Source organism: Wasmannia auropunctata, unplaced genomic scaffold (genome assembly GCF_000956235.1).
Source record: "Wasmannia auropunctata unplaced genomic scaffold, wasmannia.A_1.0 LD335996.1, whole genome shotgun sequence".
In the NCBI taxonomy this organism is placed as follows: domain Eukaryota; kingdom Metazoa; phylum Arthropoda; class Insecta; order Hymenoptera; family Formicidae; genus Wasmannia; species Wasmannia auropunctata.
In genome coordinates, this window is record NW_012026894.1 from 3115630 (window position 1) to 3131810 (window position 16181).

Genomic DNA, 16181 nt, shown 5'->3' on the forward strand with positions numbered 1-16181 from the left:
TGTTCGTGCTGCCGCTTTCTGCAATTAAAACGTAATTAGTGTAATTAAGTTGGCAAAGCGGCGCGTTTTGTTTCGCGTGCAATTAATTTTACACGAAATAAACGCCGAAATAGTGCCAACAACGCGTCGGCGCTATACATCTTGATTTTCGGTCGAACAAGTATTGCGAAATACGCGTTCGGACGAACATCAATGCTTGCGTGCCGATTTTATTATATTGCATATTAGACAAATGCAAATACAAATGTCACTTACCAAATATATCAGCCGCGACACTCTTCGTTACGGAGACGATCCATCTTATGTTCGTCGTGTTCTGAAAATACAAAAAAAAACTCTATTAACGCTGTAAAAGCGAAGCAGCTTCGACGCTACATGTCTTGATTTTCGACCGAACGAGTATTGAAAAATACGCGTTCGATCGATTCATCGGTCAGAGTCGAATCCGTATTACATGAATTAAATGCGAGATTACTAATAAATATTACACTTACCAATTCAGTGAATCGTGGCGTCACTTGTTCCGGAGCCGATCCGTGTCCATCGCGTTCTGCAAATCAAACGTGAATGCGATTAAAATAGCGCAAGTGTTTCGTTTCCAGCGTGGTCTATTTCACACAGCAATAGCGCCACCGTACGCGCTGCGGCGGCGTCGGTGCAACAGTGGCGCGCGGCGACGCCGACGCTACACATTTCGATTTTCGGTCGAACGAGTATTGCGAAATACGCATTCGATCAATCTTGCATCTAATTAGAGCGTAATATAGATTCGAACTCTGATTCGATCGGATGCGTAATCGCAATACTCGTTCGGCCGAAAATCAAGATGTGTACCGCCGCCGACGCGTCCGGCGTCGTCCCCGCCGCGACGCTTGCTTCGCGTAAGCTGACGGCAGGCGAGACGAATTACGCCGCTTCGCTATCTTAATTATGCGTTTATCCATACGTTCGCTGTACGTTAACGTACGCTATACTTATGAATAAATGCGTAATTAAGATAATGAAGCGGAGCAATTTGTCCCGCACGCGGTCAGCTTATACGCGAAGCAAGCGTCGCGGCGACGCGGGTCGGTGGCGACGACAAAGGCGCGGCAACGCTACATGTTACACAAATGCAAAGACAAGTCCCACTTACCAATTATATTAGCCGCGACGCCTCTCGTTCCGCAGATCGTCTATCCCGTATCGAGTTCTACAATTAATAAAAGAAACCGCTATTAATATAGTAAAGTGGTTTCGTCCATCCGCGCGGTCAACTCCGCGGCTCGCGAGCCAATAGCGCCACGGTACGCGCTGCGGCGGCGTCGGTACAACAACGTTTCACTTGATTCTCGGTCGAACGTGATCGCGAAATACATTCGAACGATAAATGTTAAACTAATACATGCGCCTTTTATGACAATTATTGCACATAATACTAATTGTAAGAGGCGTGTGTATTAGTTACTTAAAATGTGAAAAATGCATAAACGCGAAGATAAGAGTATAATACGCGTAATGAGCAAAAGTGACGCGTAGAAAGTGTCGCGGTACGCAGCGAACGCGTCGTCGACACTGGCAGCGCGGCGACGCACATCTTGATTTTCGATCGAACGAGTATTGCGAAATACGCATCCGATCGAATCAGAGTGCAAGTGCCGAATCTATATTACATGAATTAAATGCAAGATTGATACAATTATCGCTTGTCTATTAAAAGAGTTGCGGCGTCAAGTGCCTTTCCGTTCCTTTCCGACGCGGTCAACTTCACGGCCTTCACGCGCCGAAAGCGACGCGGTGCAGCGGCGCCGATCCGCATTCCTACTCTTAATTTCGTGTTATGTATATGTTAACATATAGTGGAATATACATATAGTATTTATTACTCAAAATGCGGAAAATGCATAGACGCAAAGTTAAAAGTAGAACGCATATATTACAGCGTCGCCGCCAACGCGTTGCCACGCTTGTGACGCGTGAGCTGACCGCACGCGAAATGCATTGCGCCGCTTCGCCGGCTTCGCTATCTTAATTACGCAATTAACGATAAAGAAATTCTTAGAGCGTACCAAAAAATTTACTCCTGAAAGGATTTGTTAATATGAATTACGACTGCTGCGATCCTAGATCATTATAGCTACTGAGCTACATCGTACGTCCTTCTGCATGACCAACAACGCAAGACACGACGCAACGTAACCAAACGTAACGCTCCTCCGAGCAGCCTCGACGCGGAATCAGTGTAATGTCGCTTATGCGCGCGCGGCCGGGCTTACGCGCCGTATATATAGTACCCCTACCTCGCGCGCCAGCTAATAAGCGCGCTGTAGTGCCAAGCGCTCTGATTGGATGGACGCTGGCTTCCGAATTGAGTATATAAGCGAAATTCTACGCGACAGAGTGCTCTTTCCTTATGAGACTCCGATGTGGTTCGGTCGGTGCGCGATACCGGGCACGTCCGTTTTACAGAAACAGAATAATGGATAAAGGCACTTGCCTCTTTGTCAAAGTCAACATTGAACATGCGCTCAATGTCTAATTAGTAACTAGTAATTAACGTAACTTATTTGCAAAATAAATGAAACGGAAAATGACGTTATCCTTTTTAGCCTATTCGCGGCGTCAGAAATTATACTCGAAATTATATATATTATTTAGAACCGAGCTACGGTTCACTTGACGTTTACGGTTTACTATTAATTTATCAAATTGTAATTTTTTTAAGTAAACATTTAAAAAAGGAATGATTCTTTATAATTGTATTATTACGCTTAATTATATATTAAAATCAGTAGTCAATGAACGCAATGCAATGCCGCGCCGCATTCCAAGCGCTCTGATTGGATGGACGCTGGCTTCCGAATTGAGTATATAAGCGAAATTCTACGCGGCACAGAGCTTTTTGCTTATGGGACTCCGATGTGGACGCGTCGGCGCGCGATACCGGGCACGTTCGTTTTACAGAAACAGAATAATGGATAAAGGCACTTGCCTCTTTGTCAAAGTCAACATTGAACATGCGCTCAGTGTCTAATTAGTAATTAGTAATTAACGTAACTTATTTGCAAAATAAATAAAACGGAAAATGACGTTATCCTTTTTCGCCTATTCGCGGCAGAAATTGTACTCGATGAAATTATATATATCGGCATTTAGAACCGGCCACTTGACATTTATTATTAATTTATCAAATAACGCGGCGTCCGCCGCGTTTTGCAAATAAAACGATTAAAATCGAGGAAGTATTTCATTTCTGGTGCAGTTCATTTACTGCAATATAAAACTATCGTGAAATATGGAAATTGATGAATCATTAAAATACGTAATGATTGTCCTGAAGATGTATCGCACGAATAATCAGCTAAGCGATAATTATATTATTTTTGGATATTACAAATATCGCGGATATCTATTATTTATAATATTAATATTACGCCTTCTATTACAATGTGAAATAATAATCGTTAATTCATAAAAGGCGTGTATTATTGTGATGATTTTTTATAAACTTTGTTATATGTATATTAGATTCTTTATTAATAAAAAAATAAATATACATATATAAATAAACATATTTTCTTACTATTAATTTATCAAATCTGTAATTTTTTTAAGTAAACATTAAAAAAAGGAATAATTCTTTATAATTGTATTATTACGCATAGTTATATTAAAATCAGTAACTGTTTAGTTTATTATTGTTAGTATTATACAAAATAATTTATCACTATTTATATTACTATAAATACGGAAATGTATTCTTCGAAAGCGCAATTTTTCGAGAATAAAGCGTCGGCAGTCGAAAAGAGGATGTAGCACGGACCACAAATTATATACCCGTGAAAAGTACAGAATAGTGGATGTTGCTATGCAGTTTACATCCACTTCTTTTCAGGGGGCGTTAGTGAGGGCATTTCTCTCTGTCTCGGTCCTCTCTCAGCGAGGAGTGCAGGGAGTCGCCATCTGATGGCGGCGCGAGTTATCGCCGTCGTAAAGTGATTCACGGGAGTCGCATGGGCCGCGAGGTGGATTTCGTTCGAGCTTCTAAATTCACTAACGGCGTCCTGCAATTATGCTGTAATTACGCGCGAGTGCCCGAGAACGTTGTCCGATCCGCATCCCCCGGAAAACCGCGATCGACCGTCGACGTAGGCGAGCATTTAACGCGACATCCAGGAGTCCCCACGAGCGTTACCGAGTAATTGCCAAGTGCGTCCGGCAGCAAAATGGCAGCGAGCGACTCCAACACGGACGACAGCCTCTATCCGATCGCGGTACTCATCGACGAGTTAAAAAACGAGGATGTCCAGGTAATCGCAGTCAATTGACAGTGATCGCGGCGATTGAGTCTCCGCATCTCCCCGTCTTCCGCGCAGCTCTCCCTTTTCCGCCGCTATCCACTCGCTGAAGAGAGTACGGAGATATTCCAAACAGAGCGCTTTTTTAAAGCTCGCTAGAACGCGTGATCTCGAAGATAATAAGTACGTGTGATAGTACAAATTGTGAGTGTTAGAACGCGAATGTGGGAAAGAGCGATACAGTTGGAGTTAAAATTTCACGCATTTAGGAGCAACAATTTCCATTGCCGCTTTTATCGCCGCTGTGAGAGGCATTACAGCGGTCTAACATGTGTGTGTGTGTGTTTTTTTTCGTTACAGTTACGTCTCAATTCCATTAAGAAGCTATCGACGATCGCACTGGCACTGGGCGTTGAACGAACACGGAGCGAGCTGATACCATTTTTAACGGAGACAATTTATGATGAGGATGAAGTCCTCCTTGCACTTGCCGAACAGCTCGGCACGTTCACTCCTCTTGTCGGTGGACCGGAATTCGTGCACTGTCTATTGGTATACAACAACAGAGTTCTATTTTGGATAATAATTAACAACAGATATGATGATAGTTTTCACTCGATCTTATATTTAACATTATCTCTTAAGTGATTTGATTTTAAGTGATATTAAGATCACTGATTGAAAGGCCACTTACACGTGGACCCACATATTGTCCCAGAGATTGTAAACAAGACTATCTTAAATATAAAATTGAGCTATGAATTTTGCTCCAATATCAGTTTCAATATCTCTTTGTTCTATCGAAGAAATATAGTTGAGAAACATTATAAATTTCTGCTGTAGCCACCGCTGGAATCTTTGGCCACCGTGGAAGAAACCGTGGTCCGTGACAAAGCTGTGGAATCTTTAAGAAATATCGCGAGTCAGCACAGTCCCGCAGATTTGGAGGAGCACTTTGTTCCATTGGTACAACGCTTAGCTTCAGGGGACTGGTTCACGTCAAGAACATCGGCATGCGGCTTGTTCAGCGTTTGTTATCCGAGAGTGAGCCCAGCCATTAAAGGTAATTACAGTAATCTTGTACTCTTTTTTTTTGCAGACCTCTTGGATCAATTTTTAAGCAAACGCAGAATGATGAGCCTAACGTTTTGCAAACTTGAATGTTACAGCGGAATTGCGAAATCACTTCCGCAGCTTGTGCCAGGACGATACACCCATGGCGCGACGATCGGCTGCTTCCAAATTAGGCGAATTTGCAAAAGTTGTGGAAATCGAGTATCTTAAATCTGATTTAATACCCATGTTTGTCATACTCGCTCAGGACGAACAAGTAGGTACATCAAAACTATGAAACTTTATAAATCTCTTCATCTGTCAGCCATCAGATTAATAATTTAACAACTCATCATTTTACAGGATTCAGTTCGTCTCTTGGCTGTTGAAGCTTGTGTCAGTATTGCAGCGTTGTTACAACAAGAGGATGTTGAACAGTTGGTTATGCCTACGCTTCGGCAGTGCGCTAGCGATCAGTCATGGCGCGTTCGTTACATGGTGGCAGATAAGTTTACAGATGTATGTGTCATTGTTTCAAGACTTGAGAGGTTATTTTGAGAAAATTTCATTGCATTAAAAATATTATCTGAACAATTTTTTTTTTGCAGCTCCAAAAGGCTGTTGGTCCAGAAATAACGAAAACAGATCTTGTGCCAGCATTTCAAATATTATTGAAGGATATTGAAGCAGAGGTGCGGGCAGCGGCTGCTGATAAAGTTCGCGATTTCTGCCAAAATCTTGATCAGTTTAATCAGGAAAATATAATAATGTCAAATATATTGCCCATTGTTAAAGAGCTGGTAGTAGATGCGAATCAGCATGTAAAGTCAGCTTTAGCGAGCGTGATCATGGGACTGAGCCCTATACTCGGCAAGCACAAGTAAGAATACAAATAATTCTAATCCAATATTACAAAGCGTAACGTTCGATTAATAATCATTTAATACTTTTTTTGCAGCACGATCGAACATTTGTTACCTCTATTCCTATCCCAGCTCAGAGATGAATGTCCCGAGGTGCGACTCAATATCATTAGCAATTTGGAATGTGTTAACGAAGTGATTGGCATACAGCAACTGTCGCAATCTCTTTTGCCCGCCATCGTGGAGTTAGCTGAGGATTCTAAATGGCGTGTGCGACTAGCTATTATCGAGTAATTATATTTGTTTAAATTGAAAACGTTGATAAAAAGTGTACGTGTGTGTACTAACAATGGTTTGAATTTCAGGTATATGCCATTGCTGGCTGGACAGCTCGGCGTGGAATTCTTTGATGAGAAATTAAATTCTCTATGCATGACTTGGCTGGTGGATCATGTTTATGCGATTCGGGAAGCAGCTACATTAAATCTGAAGAAACTGGTGGAGAAGTTTGGGCCCGATTGGGCACAGAATACGGTGATACCTAAAGTCTTGGCAATGTCTAGGGATCAGAATTATCTTCACAGAATGACATGCTTGTTCTGCATCAATGTAAGCTACACCATTATACTGTGTGTCTTTAAAACTTCTAAAATTTCAATCTGTAAATCTATTTAATTTTTTATAATAGGTTTTGGCTGAAGTATGTGGTCCAGAGATAACGACAAAAGTAATGCTTCCAACTGTATTGACAATGGCTACAGATAATGTTGCAAACGTAAGATTCAATGTCGCTAAGACTCTACAGCGAATTGGACCTTTCCTTGAACCTTCGGCAGTCCAGACTCAAGTAAAACCCATCCTTGATAAACTCAATACCGACAGTGACGTAGATGTGAAATACTTTGCTTCAGAGGCAATTGCTGGGATTGCAGGTAATTATATCGCTATATTATATTATAAAAATATATATTTTACATATCTTTTATTAAGATGTGTATTGAATGAATATTTAATATATTTAAATATGCATATCTAGTTTGTCTTGTTATAAAAAGTTGATCGAAATTTACAATATGCTAATTTCTTTTCTATTTTATAATTGTATTTAATTATGCTTTAATTATGATAATGTTTCAGCGTAGGTTGAACGACACAGTGCATTTATCACTTATCCAATAATATTCAACTTAAAAAAAATTTTTGAGAAGAAGAGAAATAACATGCCACAATATTTCACTTACAAACACATGGCAACAGGTAATATTATGCACAGTCAAAGAAAACTTTGACGAGGAGACATACAAATTCTAATTAGTAGATTATATTAAATCTTATTTTAAATTATGTTGTATTTGTATATCTATAATTACCTTAATGAGTACAATATTCGATTTAATTTGTAACATGTATTTCTCATACATATTTAAGTAATTGTCTTAAAAAATAATATAAACAATAATAAAAAAAAATGTCTCTGAATTATTCCTATAAATAAAATATCCAATATAAACCACAAGTCCGTTTTTCCAATCAAGAGATTAATAATCTTAATAATCTTATGTCTTAATAATTTCATTATTTTATTATTAATTATTAGGAATTTAATGCATATATGTTCAAAGAAACATGAACTAGTTTTGTGTTGTAATATATTTTATTACATAGCCATTAATATGAATCTTACATTACATTTTATCACAGCTTATTACTATTATTGTTTAATTCCGATATATTTGCGAAAACTTAATAATTGTGAATCGATATTATAAAGACCGTTTAATAATTTATATCATAAGCATTTTTAAATTTTATCCACATAATAAGAAACTAAAATCAATTGCATATTTGTTACATTAAAGTAAGAAAATAATTTTGTTTTTTTCACAAAACTCAAATAATATAAAACTTTTTTTTTTTTAAATTACACGCAAATAATTGGATATAAATCTTAAACCAAAGATACAATCAGTAAATAAATTTTAATATAATTAACGTTGTGCTATAACGGAGTATATACAATAAATTTTGTTCGTTTACTTATTGCATTATATAAGCGTACTATTGTCGCATAGTACACAAGAGTAACATTGTATTATATCTACTATACTTCTTGAGCTTTTAAAAAATTCATTTTAAGAGTACGGTTATTATCAGATACAATTAAGATCAACTCTTTTCCATTAAAATCTACTTAATATGTATGGAATCTTTAATCATTATTGGATTGCTGATGCTTGAATACTTTCTAAAATTGAATACTTGTTAAGACATTAAAGTAACTCATATATGAAACATGAAAACTTCAGAATTATATAAGATATAATACGTTATTGTATAACACGTAATGCGCGTATTATAATTATTTTTATACAAAGCATCATAAAGGAAATAATCCTTGTGATACCCAAAACTTAATAGTTTTATATACATATATGAAATATATTATCTATTTTAAAGATACTTCCAGAAATAATGCAAATTTCAGCACTCTGAAAAAGACGTTTGTAATTTCTATACACTTTCAACAGCCAAATTATTAATGTAATTGCTGAAGATATGATTTATACAATGTTACCATAGCTATTGTATTTTTAACTAGTTTTCTTAATCATATTAATACGTTATTTCTTAATACAACAGAAATGTTTTAACATTATACTGTTTCATTTTTAATACAATCTATAACAAACTTCTTTTATTATCAATTATTATCGGTGAAGATCGAGACAATAGAGCTGAAGATTTACTTAATCTGATATCGCTTTTTGATAACGATGAAAATGTAAAGTAATCAGTAAAACAATTTGATAAATAGAATATGTCAATATTTTTCTTATTGGTATTTAATTACTAAAAGATTCTATATGTCTTAAGAAATAATTTATATATGGTGGCATTCAATTACTGAAAAATCTATTTTCTACATCTTAATTTTCTTATCTTAATTTATACGTGACTACTATATTTAGGACAATACTCCTACATATTTTTTTTAAATATTCAATACTTGCCAGTAAATTATTAAATTAACGTAATTTTGTAATTACGTTTAATAATTTACTAGCAAGTATTAGCATTTATTACTAATCGATAAATTGCACCAATGACATTATGTTCGTATCTATGTTTGAAAACTGTATTATATTTTTAAATAGCGATTATTTATACTACTGATATACTTTTTATAACCCAATTCTCACAGCAATTTTGAAACACTTGATTTCAAATTTTTTACTGATTATACGTAGGTATGAAATACAATGTATTATTAACGCGGTCTCCAACAGAACGAAGTAACTGAAATTACAACACGTCTCGTTCGTTCTGCGATACCTTGTAAACATATAAATTATACATAAGTTATGTACGATATAACGGGTATCTATAATGAAAACATGAATATATGAATGTCATACAATGACATACTCAGAAGAAGTAAAATATGGAAGTTTGGCAACTGTTCTAAACCTATCGTGAAAATATAGATACAGTATATCTCGTCTCAGACTTCTCATTTCGTGCTCTATAAAATAACTTCGTTACTTTATAAAAAGCACATAAGAACTCCGAGTGGAAACATACTGTATCTCAATCATCGTCGCTTTGTACATTACATACGCTCGAAGAGCGTACACATCCACATTATTCTATTACCTATTTTTCCTATTTTGAATCTTTCTACTTCAAATAGGAAGATATTTGTGTTCGCAACACAATGGCAAGTATAGATTTATATCGTAGCCGTGTCCGATTTCGTCAGGTCCACCGAAATCGTATGACTAATTGTAGCGACGTGTGCGGTCCCACTATTGATACTACTCTCGCTATCACTGTTAACAATATTTAACGACGAGATTTTGGCCCGTTGATACGCTACGACGGTATTCAAGCTCAAGAATCTAGAAGAGACAATTTCATTTGCATAAACCGAATGTAATGGCGTTAACTTTTCAAAGAAAAAAAGAAGTCGACATTCACTCACCTTATGCAAACGTACATAATCAGTAATGCAGTTCCGGCTGCGAGCATTCTGATGATGGGCCCTTCCACGAGTTGGATAACTATCCAAGCGGCGGCAGAAGACGCGCACATCGTGGTAACAATAGCAATAGTTTGTAGACAATGACGCGGGGTCAAACTGTTTTGCCAATCCAATCGGCTGGCATGTTCAACATTATACTTCGTATTGCACACTTTACAAACCAGACTGTCGGCATTTAGAGAACTCTGAAAGAAGAAAAAAAATTCGCGATTAACGAGAATGTTCGTTGTATTAAAAGCAAACGATGTATAGATAACACAAGACATTGTATTTTACCTCAACGAGCCAACGACGCAAACAATCGTGATGTACGGCACTAACATCGCCTCTACAATGGCACGGTTGTATCAATGGACCAGCATCCTGCCTCTCGCTATCGTAGCAAATCCAACAATCCTTGTTATTAATTGATGTCGTGTCCGTAGAGAGAAACGCGGTGTCTTGAGACGCGCCCTTTTCTTGCAATTCAATTTCCTTTATGTGCTTCCCTTGGTCGAGATCCAGTCTCTTCAATATACGCTTTGGATTTAGGATCCATAATTGCTCTGGACTGAAAGGGAAATGATAAAATAATATTGCGGAAGAAGGCATAAAAGAAATTTTATTATATAAAAAAAAAATACGAGAAACATACCTCATACAATTCCATAAAACGCAAGGGAACCACAGCGCTACGCCAACTTCGATAACACGAAATACAACGTCATGCCAATTCCTGCTGTACAACGGCACCCTAGTATAAGAATATGCGTTAAAACAAATTGAAAAATTCTGTTGCAACTCGCAGTAACTTATCATTGTTTCCTTTGTCTCCTTACTTTGTTTTCCAAAATTCGCTGAGGGTCTCGCTGAACAGAAAACCAACTACGATAAACAGCATGAATGCTTGAGAGAGTAGTCCAAATCTTGACTGATGTAACTGGGACGTATTCACTTGTTGCATGTGCACGGGATCCGCTGTGGACGTGGATGGACCTGGATCGAACAACTTCGCCGTTACTTGCTCCTCAGCGTGGACTTTCGTTGTATCAGCTACACGTTTGTTTGTTGCAATGGAAGCAACGTGATATTCATTTAGGAATCCACCGCGGACCTGATGATCAAAAGTACCACGTAAATAAAAACTCGACAATGTAAAAGTATTATATAACGTGAAAGATGCATACTTTGAAAAATACTTCCACTCCATATATCAAGAAGAAGACCACTACGATGAACAGAAGCACTGCATAACAACCGTTGAATACATGGGTATAAAAACTCTGGAAAAAAAAGCAAAAAAATTTTATCAAACAAATCATTTATGTCAAATACGTAAACACATATGCAAAACCGTAAAATATCATTGTAATAAATACAAATTACTCCGTCATATTTTTTTTATTCTGCTACGTACTTGATCTACTTGCGAATAAGTCTTGGCCGTGATAAATTCCGCCAGCAAGAGGGAATATGTTATTATGTTGAAGACAACAAAGGCCAGAAAAGATTTTGACAAAAATTGAGGTTTGTCCCAGCGAATATCCCTTAGATGAACCACTTCGGCCCAGAAACAAACGATCAACGATGATCCACTCAAGAGCAATGGATAATATGCCGACAGCAAACTCCTGGACCAACCCTCCTTGAAAGCAGTCTATAGAAAAGAATTGGGAGCGTGTATAATTAGACTGTGGATGAGAAATGTGTTTAAAAAAACAAAAAAAAATACTCATTTACATACCGGCGAGGTAAAGTATGCCCCTCGTATCATCGACGCGAGGAAAACCACAAAGTACAACACTTTTTGATTAGTGACCCTGCACGCTCGCAGAAATGACGGCGCCTTCATTCGCTGCCACTCGGCGACGATGCACATGACAAGCTGTATCAAACAGACGAGAGCCAGTACGAAAAAAATCGTGGCGAAGGCGATGTAGTAACTTAGATTCGGGATATGACATTCCGGCCCGTCGAATTGAATCTGAAAGGAAATAACTGAGCGTTATCACCGCGATACAATCTGATAACGGCCGACGGTAAATATTACCTCGCACAGACAGGTCCCGTTGTGGCATTCCCCATGGCCGGAGCAGTTGTCGTTCCCGCAGCTGTTGTTCCAAGCCATCATACCAAATTTAACCAATAAGGACAATGGATTTTGTGTACTCAGCGCGATCACCTGTTCCATGATCGCTAAATACAGAGCAACTGCTCCAGTACAGCCCTCTAGAAAACTCTGTTTTCAAATGCAAATCACTTTATCTCAGGTATTGTTCGCACACATACGATTAATAGATATGCAAATAGCAGATAAAAATTTCTAACGTTTTTAGAATTGCGTAAATAATTGTGTAAGATAGGGATCTTATTTTACATATAGATGCGATTTTACATATAGATCTTATTTTACATATAGATAGAAATAAAGAATTATCGAAAAGAGATTATTAAAATTGAAAACGAAATAAGAGAATCTATTAAATACGTGTACACGGACTTGCTGCGCGACTTGGCAACCGCTTCGGCAAATTACTCATGCACGAAATAATTCACTTTGATTGACAAGATAATCACGTCAAAAAGCGATTACACGTTATAGCGTTCGCGTGTGCAATACATACAGTCGTGGACGTACATTTCGGTTGCGACACTTTTTTTTTTTAATAGATTTCGAAACGCACTAATATTTTGCAAATACGAATCACGATTGGTGTACTGTCTCTAAACTAAAGGTAATACACCGTCACGGTTCGCATTTGCAAAATATTAGTACCTATAAAATATATATTATACTGATTATACATATTAAATACATACTAAAAACCTATGAAAAAAGTGTCGCAACCGACGTGTCCACGACTGTACATACTTACGTTGATTAAGAGGCAAAATAATTTGCCCTCCCCGAACTGAAATTCGAGCGAGAGCTATATCGATTCCCAGATATCCGTATATCTTCGGCCCAGACGCGTCTCGGACGAGCAACGCACTCCGATTAAAAACGAGTGGAACGTGACGCACGATATTTCAGGGAAAATTAGCACATCCGTGCGGAAAGGGAAGCTGTCTCTTTACCTGTCGCCTCCGTACGATCCAGCGCGTCTAAGTGCGTTATGTGGGGCTCGTGGGTGCAAAGTCAGTACAGATGTACGCGAGGACGCGAGTCCCCAGATCGTCACATTAGGGTCAGCTGTCACTGCTGTCGCACTTCTGCGCAACGCAACAACGCTGCCATATCACACGACGCGAGAGAGCTTCGCGGCTACGCGTTGACCTCGATCGCCGAACGGGAACGCGATCATTCGCGAGGTCGTAGAGTCATGTCGAATAATTATCGGGAAAACCGCCTAACGACGACACAGTACATACGTCCCCTCGTACCTGGATGATGAGGTCAGCGAGACCCCATCGACACGACGAATTCTCGAGAAACAATTGTCGATTACGCAAACGCAACGCCTGGCAATTTCGATGCGTCGCTCGATTTGTCCAGGTTCCGCCAATGACAAATGCACTCGTTCCTTTTCTCTCCGTCTCTTGTTCTCTCTCTCTCTCTCTCTCTCTCTCTCTCTCTCTTTTTCTTTGTTTCTTTCTGTCTCGTTATTTTTTCTGCTCTAGAGATGGACTTTACAACTAAATTGCGATCAATTTAATCAGTTTGATCGCAATAAAACTTTATCAAGTACGTATTTATGTTGCTTTGTTGAAAATAAATAGAAATATTAATTTTTTTAGTTAAAACATATCAAAAAGAGATTATAGGTTACGGATAATTATATATGTGTGTTGCAGAAATTTTGCCTTTATTCTGCCAGTTAAATTAATTATATCGATTAAATTAATCTCAGAGTTTCATTAAAGTTGTGAATATTCGTTTGGACTCAAATATCAAAATGGAACTTTCTTGGCTTCATTTCGATGAACAGCTACTAATTCTCATTAAACGGATTTTTTTGGATATTCTACAGTATATATACAGGTTATATTATATAGTTATATATTATTGTGTAAGAATTGTCATATATGTTACTTAATTGATATTTGCTGAGATTAATTTTTCAGCGCTTTCTAATTTTTTCTTTGGAAATGGCCTCTAAAAAAATCTAGACAAATCTAGAGTCCTAGATTATCAGAGAAGCGCGACCGGTGTTACGAGTCCTGATTGGACTCGCAAATGGCTAATCATAAGATTGATTTATCGCTATTATAAATGGCTGCCGAATAAATCAATCTTATGATTGGCCATTCGACGCCATTTTTAATATTTTCTAGTACTTTTGCGATACTGCCATAAGCCGGTCGCGCTTCTCTGATAATCTAGGACTCTAGACAAATCCACAGTCTTCGCCTAAATAAATACAGTGAGGAGAAATAAACCACAGATTTCCGTATAAATCTGTGGAATGGAATAAATTGCAAAACGGAGATTCACGCGGTGTCCAATGAACGCAGAGCTCTCCGCGGATATCGTCGATCGATGCTCGCGCCAGCTCGCGCCTCGATGTGTATCTTGCTTAACGATTCCGTCGCCGTTTTGGAAACGAAAACTGTGGGCACTGTGGCACGACCACTCGACTCGACGTTATTTTATCGAGTATTGTGGCCGACGGTCGATATACCCTGCCTCTAAGTTCTCACGATAGATTCTTTGCTCAAGTTGCGTCTAGCACTGACAGCAATAGAAACGAACGAGATCGTTCAAGGCAAGATATATATTCTTCCGATGAAATTGTCTTTTGGCGACTCGAAATGTCCTCTTAAAAAAAAAAAACAAGCCGCTAAGTATACTTTAATGGAAAACGTTATATAATATATATATATCTCTCTCGTGCATCGTAGAATCTCCCGCTTCGATTAAATCGTGATTAAACCTGTATATTTCTGTTACGGATCCGTGACTGACACTTGTACGGTCCTGTGAGCCTCGAAGATGATTTATCTCCGATGATCGAAAAATATCCCTCGCGAATTTACATAAAAAAAAACATCCTTAATAAACGTCTGCTTGCAAGTAACCTGTTTTCGAGAGAAATTTAATAGCATCGTGCTCGACAGTTTCGTTATAGTTTTTCAGAGAGATCTAAATGTTTATTATTTAATCTAGATCTATCCAATTGAAAGGTCCAATTAGCGGCGTTTCTCCAATGTCCATTTCTTATCAATGTAGTGACTGACTTTTGTTTCGGTTTAAATTTGCTCTTTTATTTCTTTTCTAGTTTTAAGCATCAGAAAAAGACAAGGAGTAAATTAAACCGAGATTAAAGTTACTCCACATTGATAGAAGCTCGATGTCTAAGTGGATATATATTTTCAGTAGAGTCGTTTTTACATCGTAATAAATCTTGCAAATTTCAGATGTCTGCCATAGAGAAACCACAGATGCGCAACCTCCTAAAGGCGCAGATCAAAAGGAATCTTATAGGAATGATGATAACTAGCATCACCGTGGCGTGGACAGCTAAGGTGCTCTTTGCCGATAAGAAGAAACAAAGATACGCCGACTTCTACAAGTATGACTTCCATGTACAGATTGTATTTAAAGTATCTGCCGTTACGTTACTTATTCAGCTTATTCTAATCCTGTTTCTGACGCCACGACTGTCATGAATTACATAAGTTGTACATGAGCCTCGCGTTACGCAGATAGGATCACAGCTAAGTTTTTAATTTTGACATTTTGCAGAACCTACGACGCGGAGAAGCAGCTGAAGATAATGAACGAGGCTGGTCTCATGCAGTCCTACCTTCCCAAGCAAAAATAGATTTACGTTTACAGATAATAGGAGAGCAGAAATTTGAGAGGACGGAATAAAATGATAGTCTTCTTCGGGATTACATTATTATATCTATATGTATAATAAATAAATTCAACATAGTATTATTTACATATGCCAAGTTTCTTGCCCGACTGCGTTAATCTGCATAATCTCGCTTTAGTTAAGCATTAAATTTATGTTTCGATAC

At 37.9% G+C, this 16181-nt stretch overlaps 3 protein-coding genes across 5 annotated transcripts; 2 read left to right on the forward strand and 1 right to left on the reverse strand.

Moving 5' to 3' along the window:
* The first annotated feature begins 3932 nt into the window (after positions 1-3932).
* LOC105453716 (serine/threonine-protein phosphatase 2A 65 kDa regulatory subunit A alpha isoform) lies at positions 3933-7664 on the forward strand. The gene is made up of 10 exons (XM_011695894.1): positions 3933-4289; positions 4638-4829; positions 5121-5340; positions 5447-5607; positions 5694-5849; positions 5939-6210; positions 6289-6483; positions 6559-6802; positions 6882-7125; positions 7331-7664. Exons 1-10 carry the CDS (start codon positions 4206-4208, stop codon positions 7333-7335), a joined length of 1773 nt encoding a protein of 590 aa, XP_011694196.1. The 5' UTR covers positions 3933-4205; the 3' UTR covers positions 7336-7664.
* Positions 7665-9084: 1420 nt separating this feature from the next.
* Positions 9085-13685, reverse strand: LOC105453717. 2 transcript variants are annotated; one of them, XM_011695895.1, is made up of 10 exons: positions 13293-13685; positions 12265-12453; positions 11959-12198; positions 11632-11871; positions 11402-11497; positions 11054-11328; positions 10870-10968; positions 10512-10785; positions 10176-10420; positions 9085-10092 (listed from the first exon to the last, which is right to left on the reverse strand). In XM_011695895.1, the coding sequence occupies exons 2-10, from the start codon at positions 12403-12405 to the stop codon at positions 9924-9926; spliced, it is 1779 nt and encodes a 592-aa protein (XP_011694197.1). In that variant the 5' UTR covers positions 12406-12453; positions 13293-13685; the 3' UTR covers positions 9085-9923. The 2 variants fall into 2 exon arrangements, with proteins under 2 accessions (XP_011694197.1, XP_011694198.1); XM_011695896.1 differs by lacking the exon at positions 13293-13685 and adding an exon at positions 13091-13286.
* Positions 13686-14756: 1071 nt separating this feature from the next.
* LOC105453718 (cytochrome c oxidase subunit 6C) lies at positions 14757-16102 on the forward strand. 2 transcript variants are annotated; one of them, XM_011695897.1, is made up of 3 exons: positions 14757-14920; positions 15573-15727; positions 15901-16102. In XM_011695897.1, exons 2-3 carry the CDS (start codon positions 15573-15575, stop codon positions 15977-15979), a joined length of 234 nt encoding a protein of 77 aa, XP_011694199.1. In that variant the 5' UTR covers positions 14757-14920; the 3' UTR covers positions 15980-16102. The 2 variants fall into 2 exon arrangements, with proteins under 2 accessions (XP_011694199.1, XP_011694200.1); XM_011695898.1 differs by lacking the exon at positions 14757-14920 and adding an exon at positions 15054-15078.
* The last annotated feature ends 79 nt before the right edge of the window (positions 16103-16181 follow it).

Coding starts and splice junctions, on each gene's coding strand:
- LOC105453716 (XM_011695894.1), top strand. CDS start 4,206: ATGGCAGCGAGCGACTCCAACACGGACGACAGCCTCTATCCGATCGCG. Junction 6,484..6,558: donor GTGCGACTAGCTATTATCGA/GTAATTATATTT, acceptor TTTGAATTTCAG/GTATATGCCATTGCTGGCTG. Junction 6,803..6,881: donor CATGCTTGTTCTGCATCAAT/GTAAGCTACACC, acceptor TTTTTATAATAG/GTTTTGGCTGAAGTATGTGG.
- LOC105453717 (XM_011695895.1), bottom strand. CDS start 12,405: ATGGAACAGGTGATCGCGCTGAGTACACAAAATCCATTGTCCTTATTG. Junction 10,969..11,053: donor AGCGAATTTTGGAAAACAAA/GTAAGGAGACAA, acceptor TTCTTATACTAG/GGTGCCGTTGTACAGCAGGA. Junction 10,421..10,511: donor TGCGTCGTTGGCTCGTTGAG/GTAAAATACAAT, acceptor TTCTTCTTTCAG/AGTTCTCTAAATGCCGACAG.
- LOC105453718 (XM_011695897.1), top strand. CDS start 15,573: ATGTCTGCCATAGAGAAACCACAGATGCGCAACCTCCTAAAGGCGCAG. Junction 15,728..15,900: donor AGATACGCCGACTTCTACAA/GTATGACTTCCA, acceptor GACATTTTGCAG/AACCTACGACGCGGAGAAGC.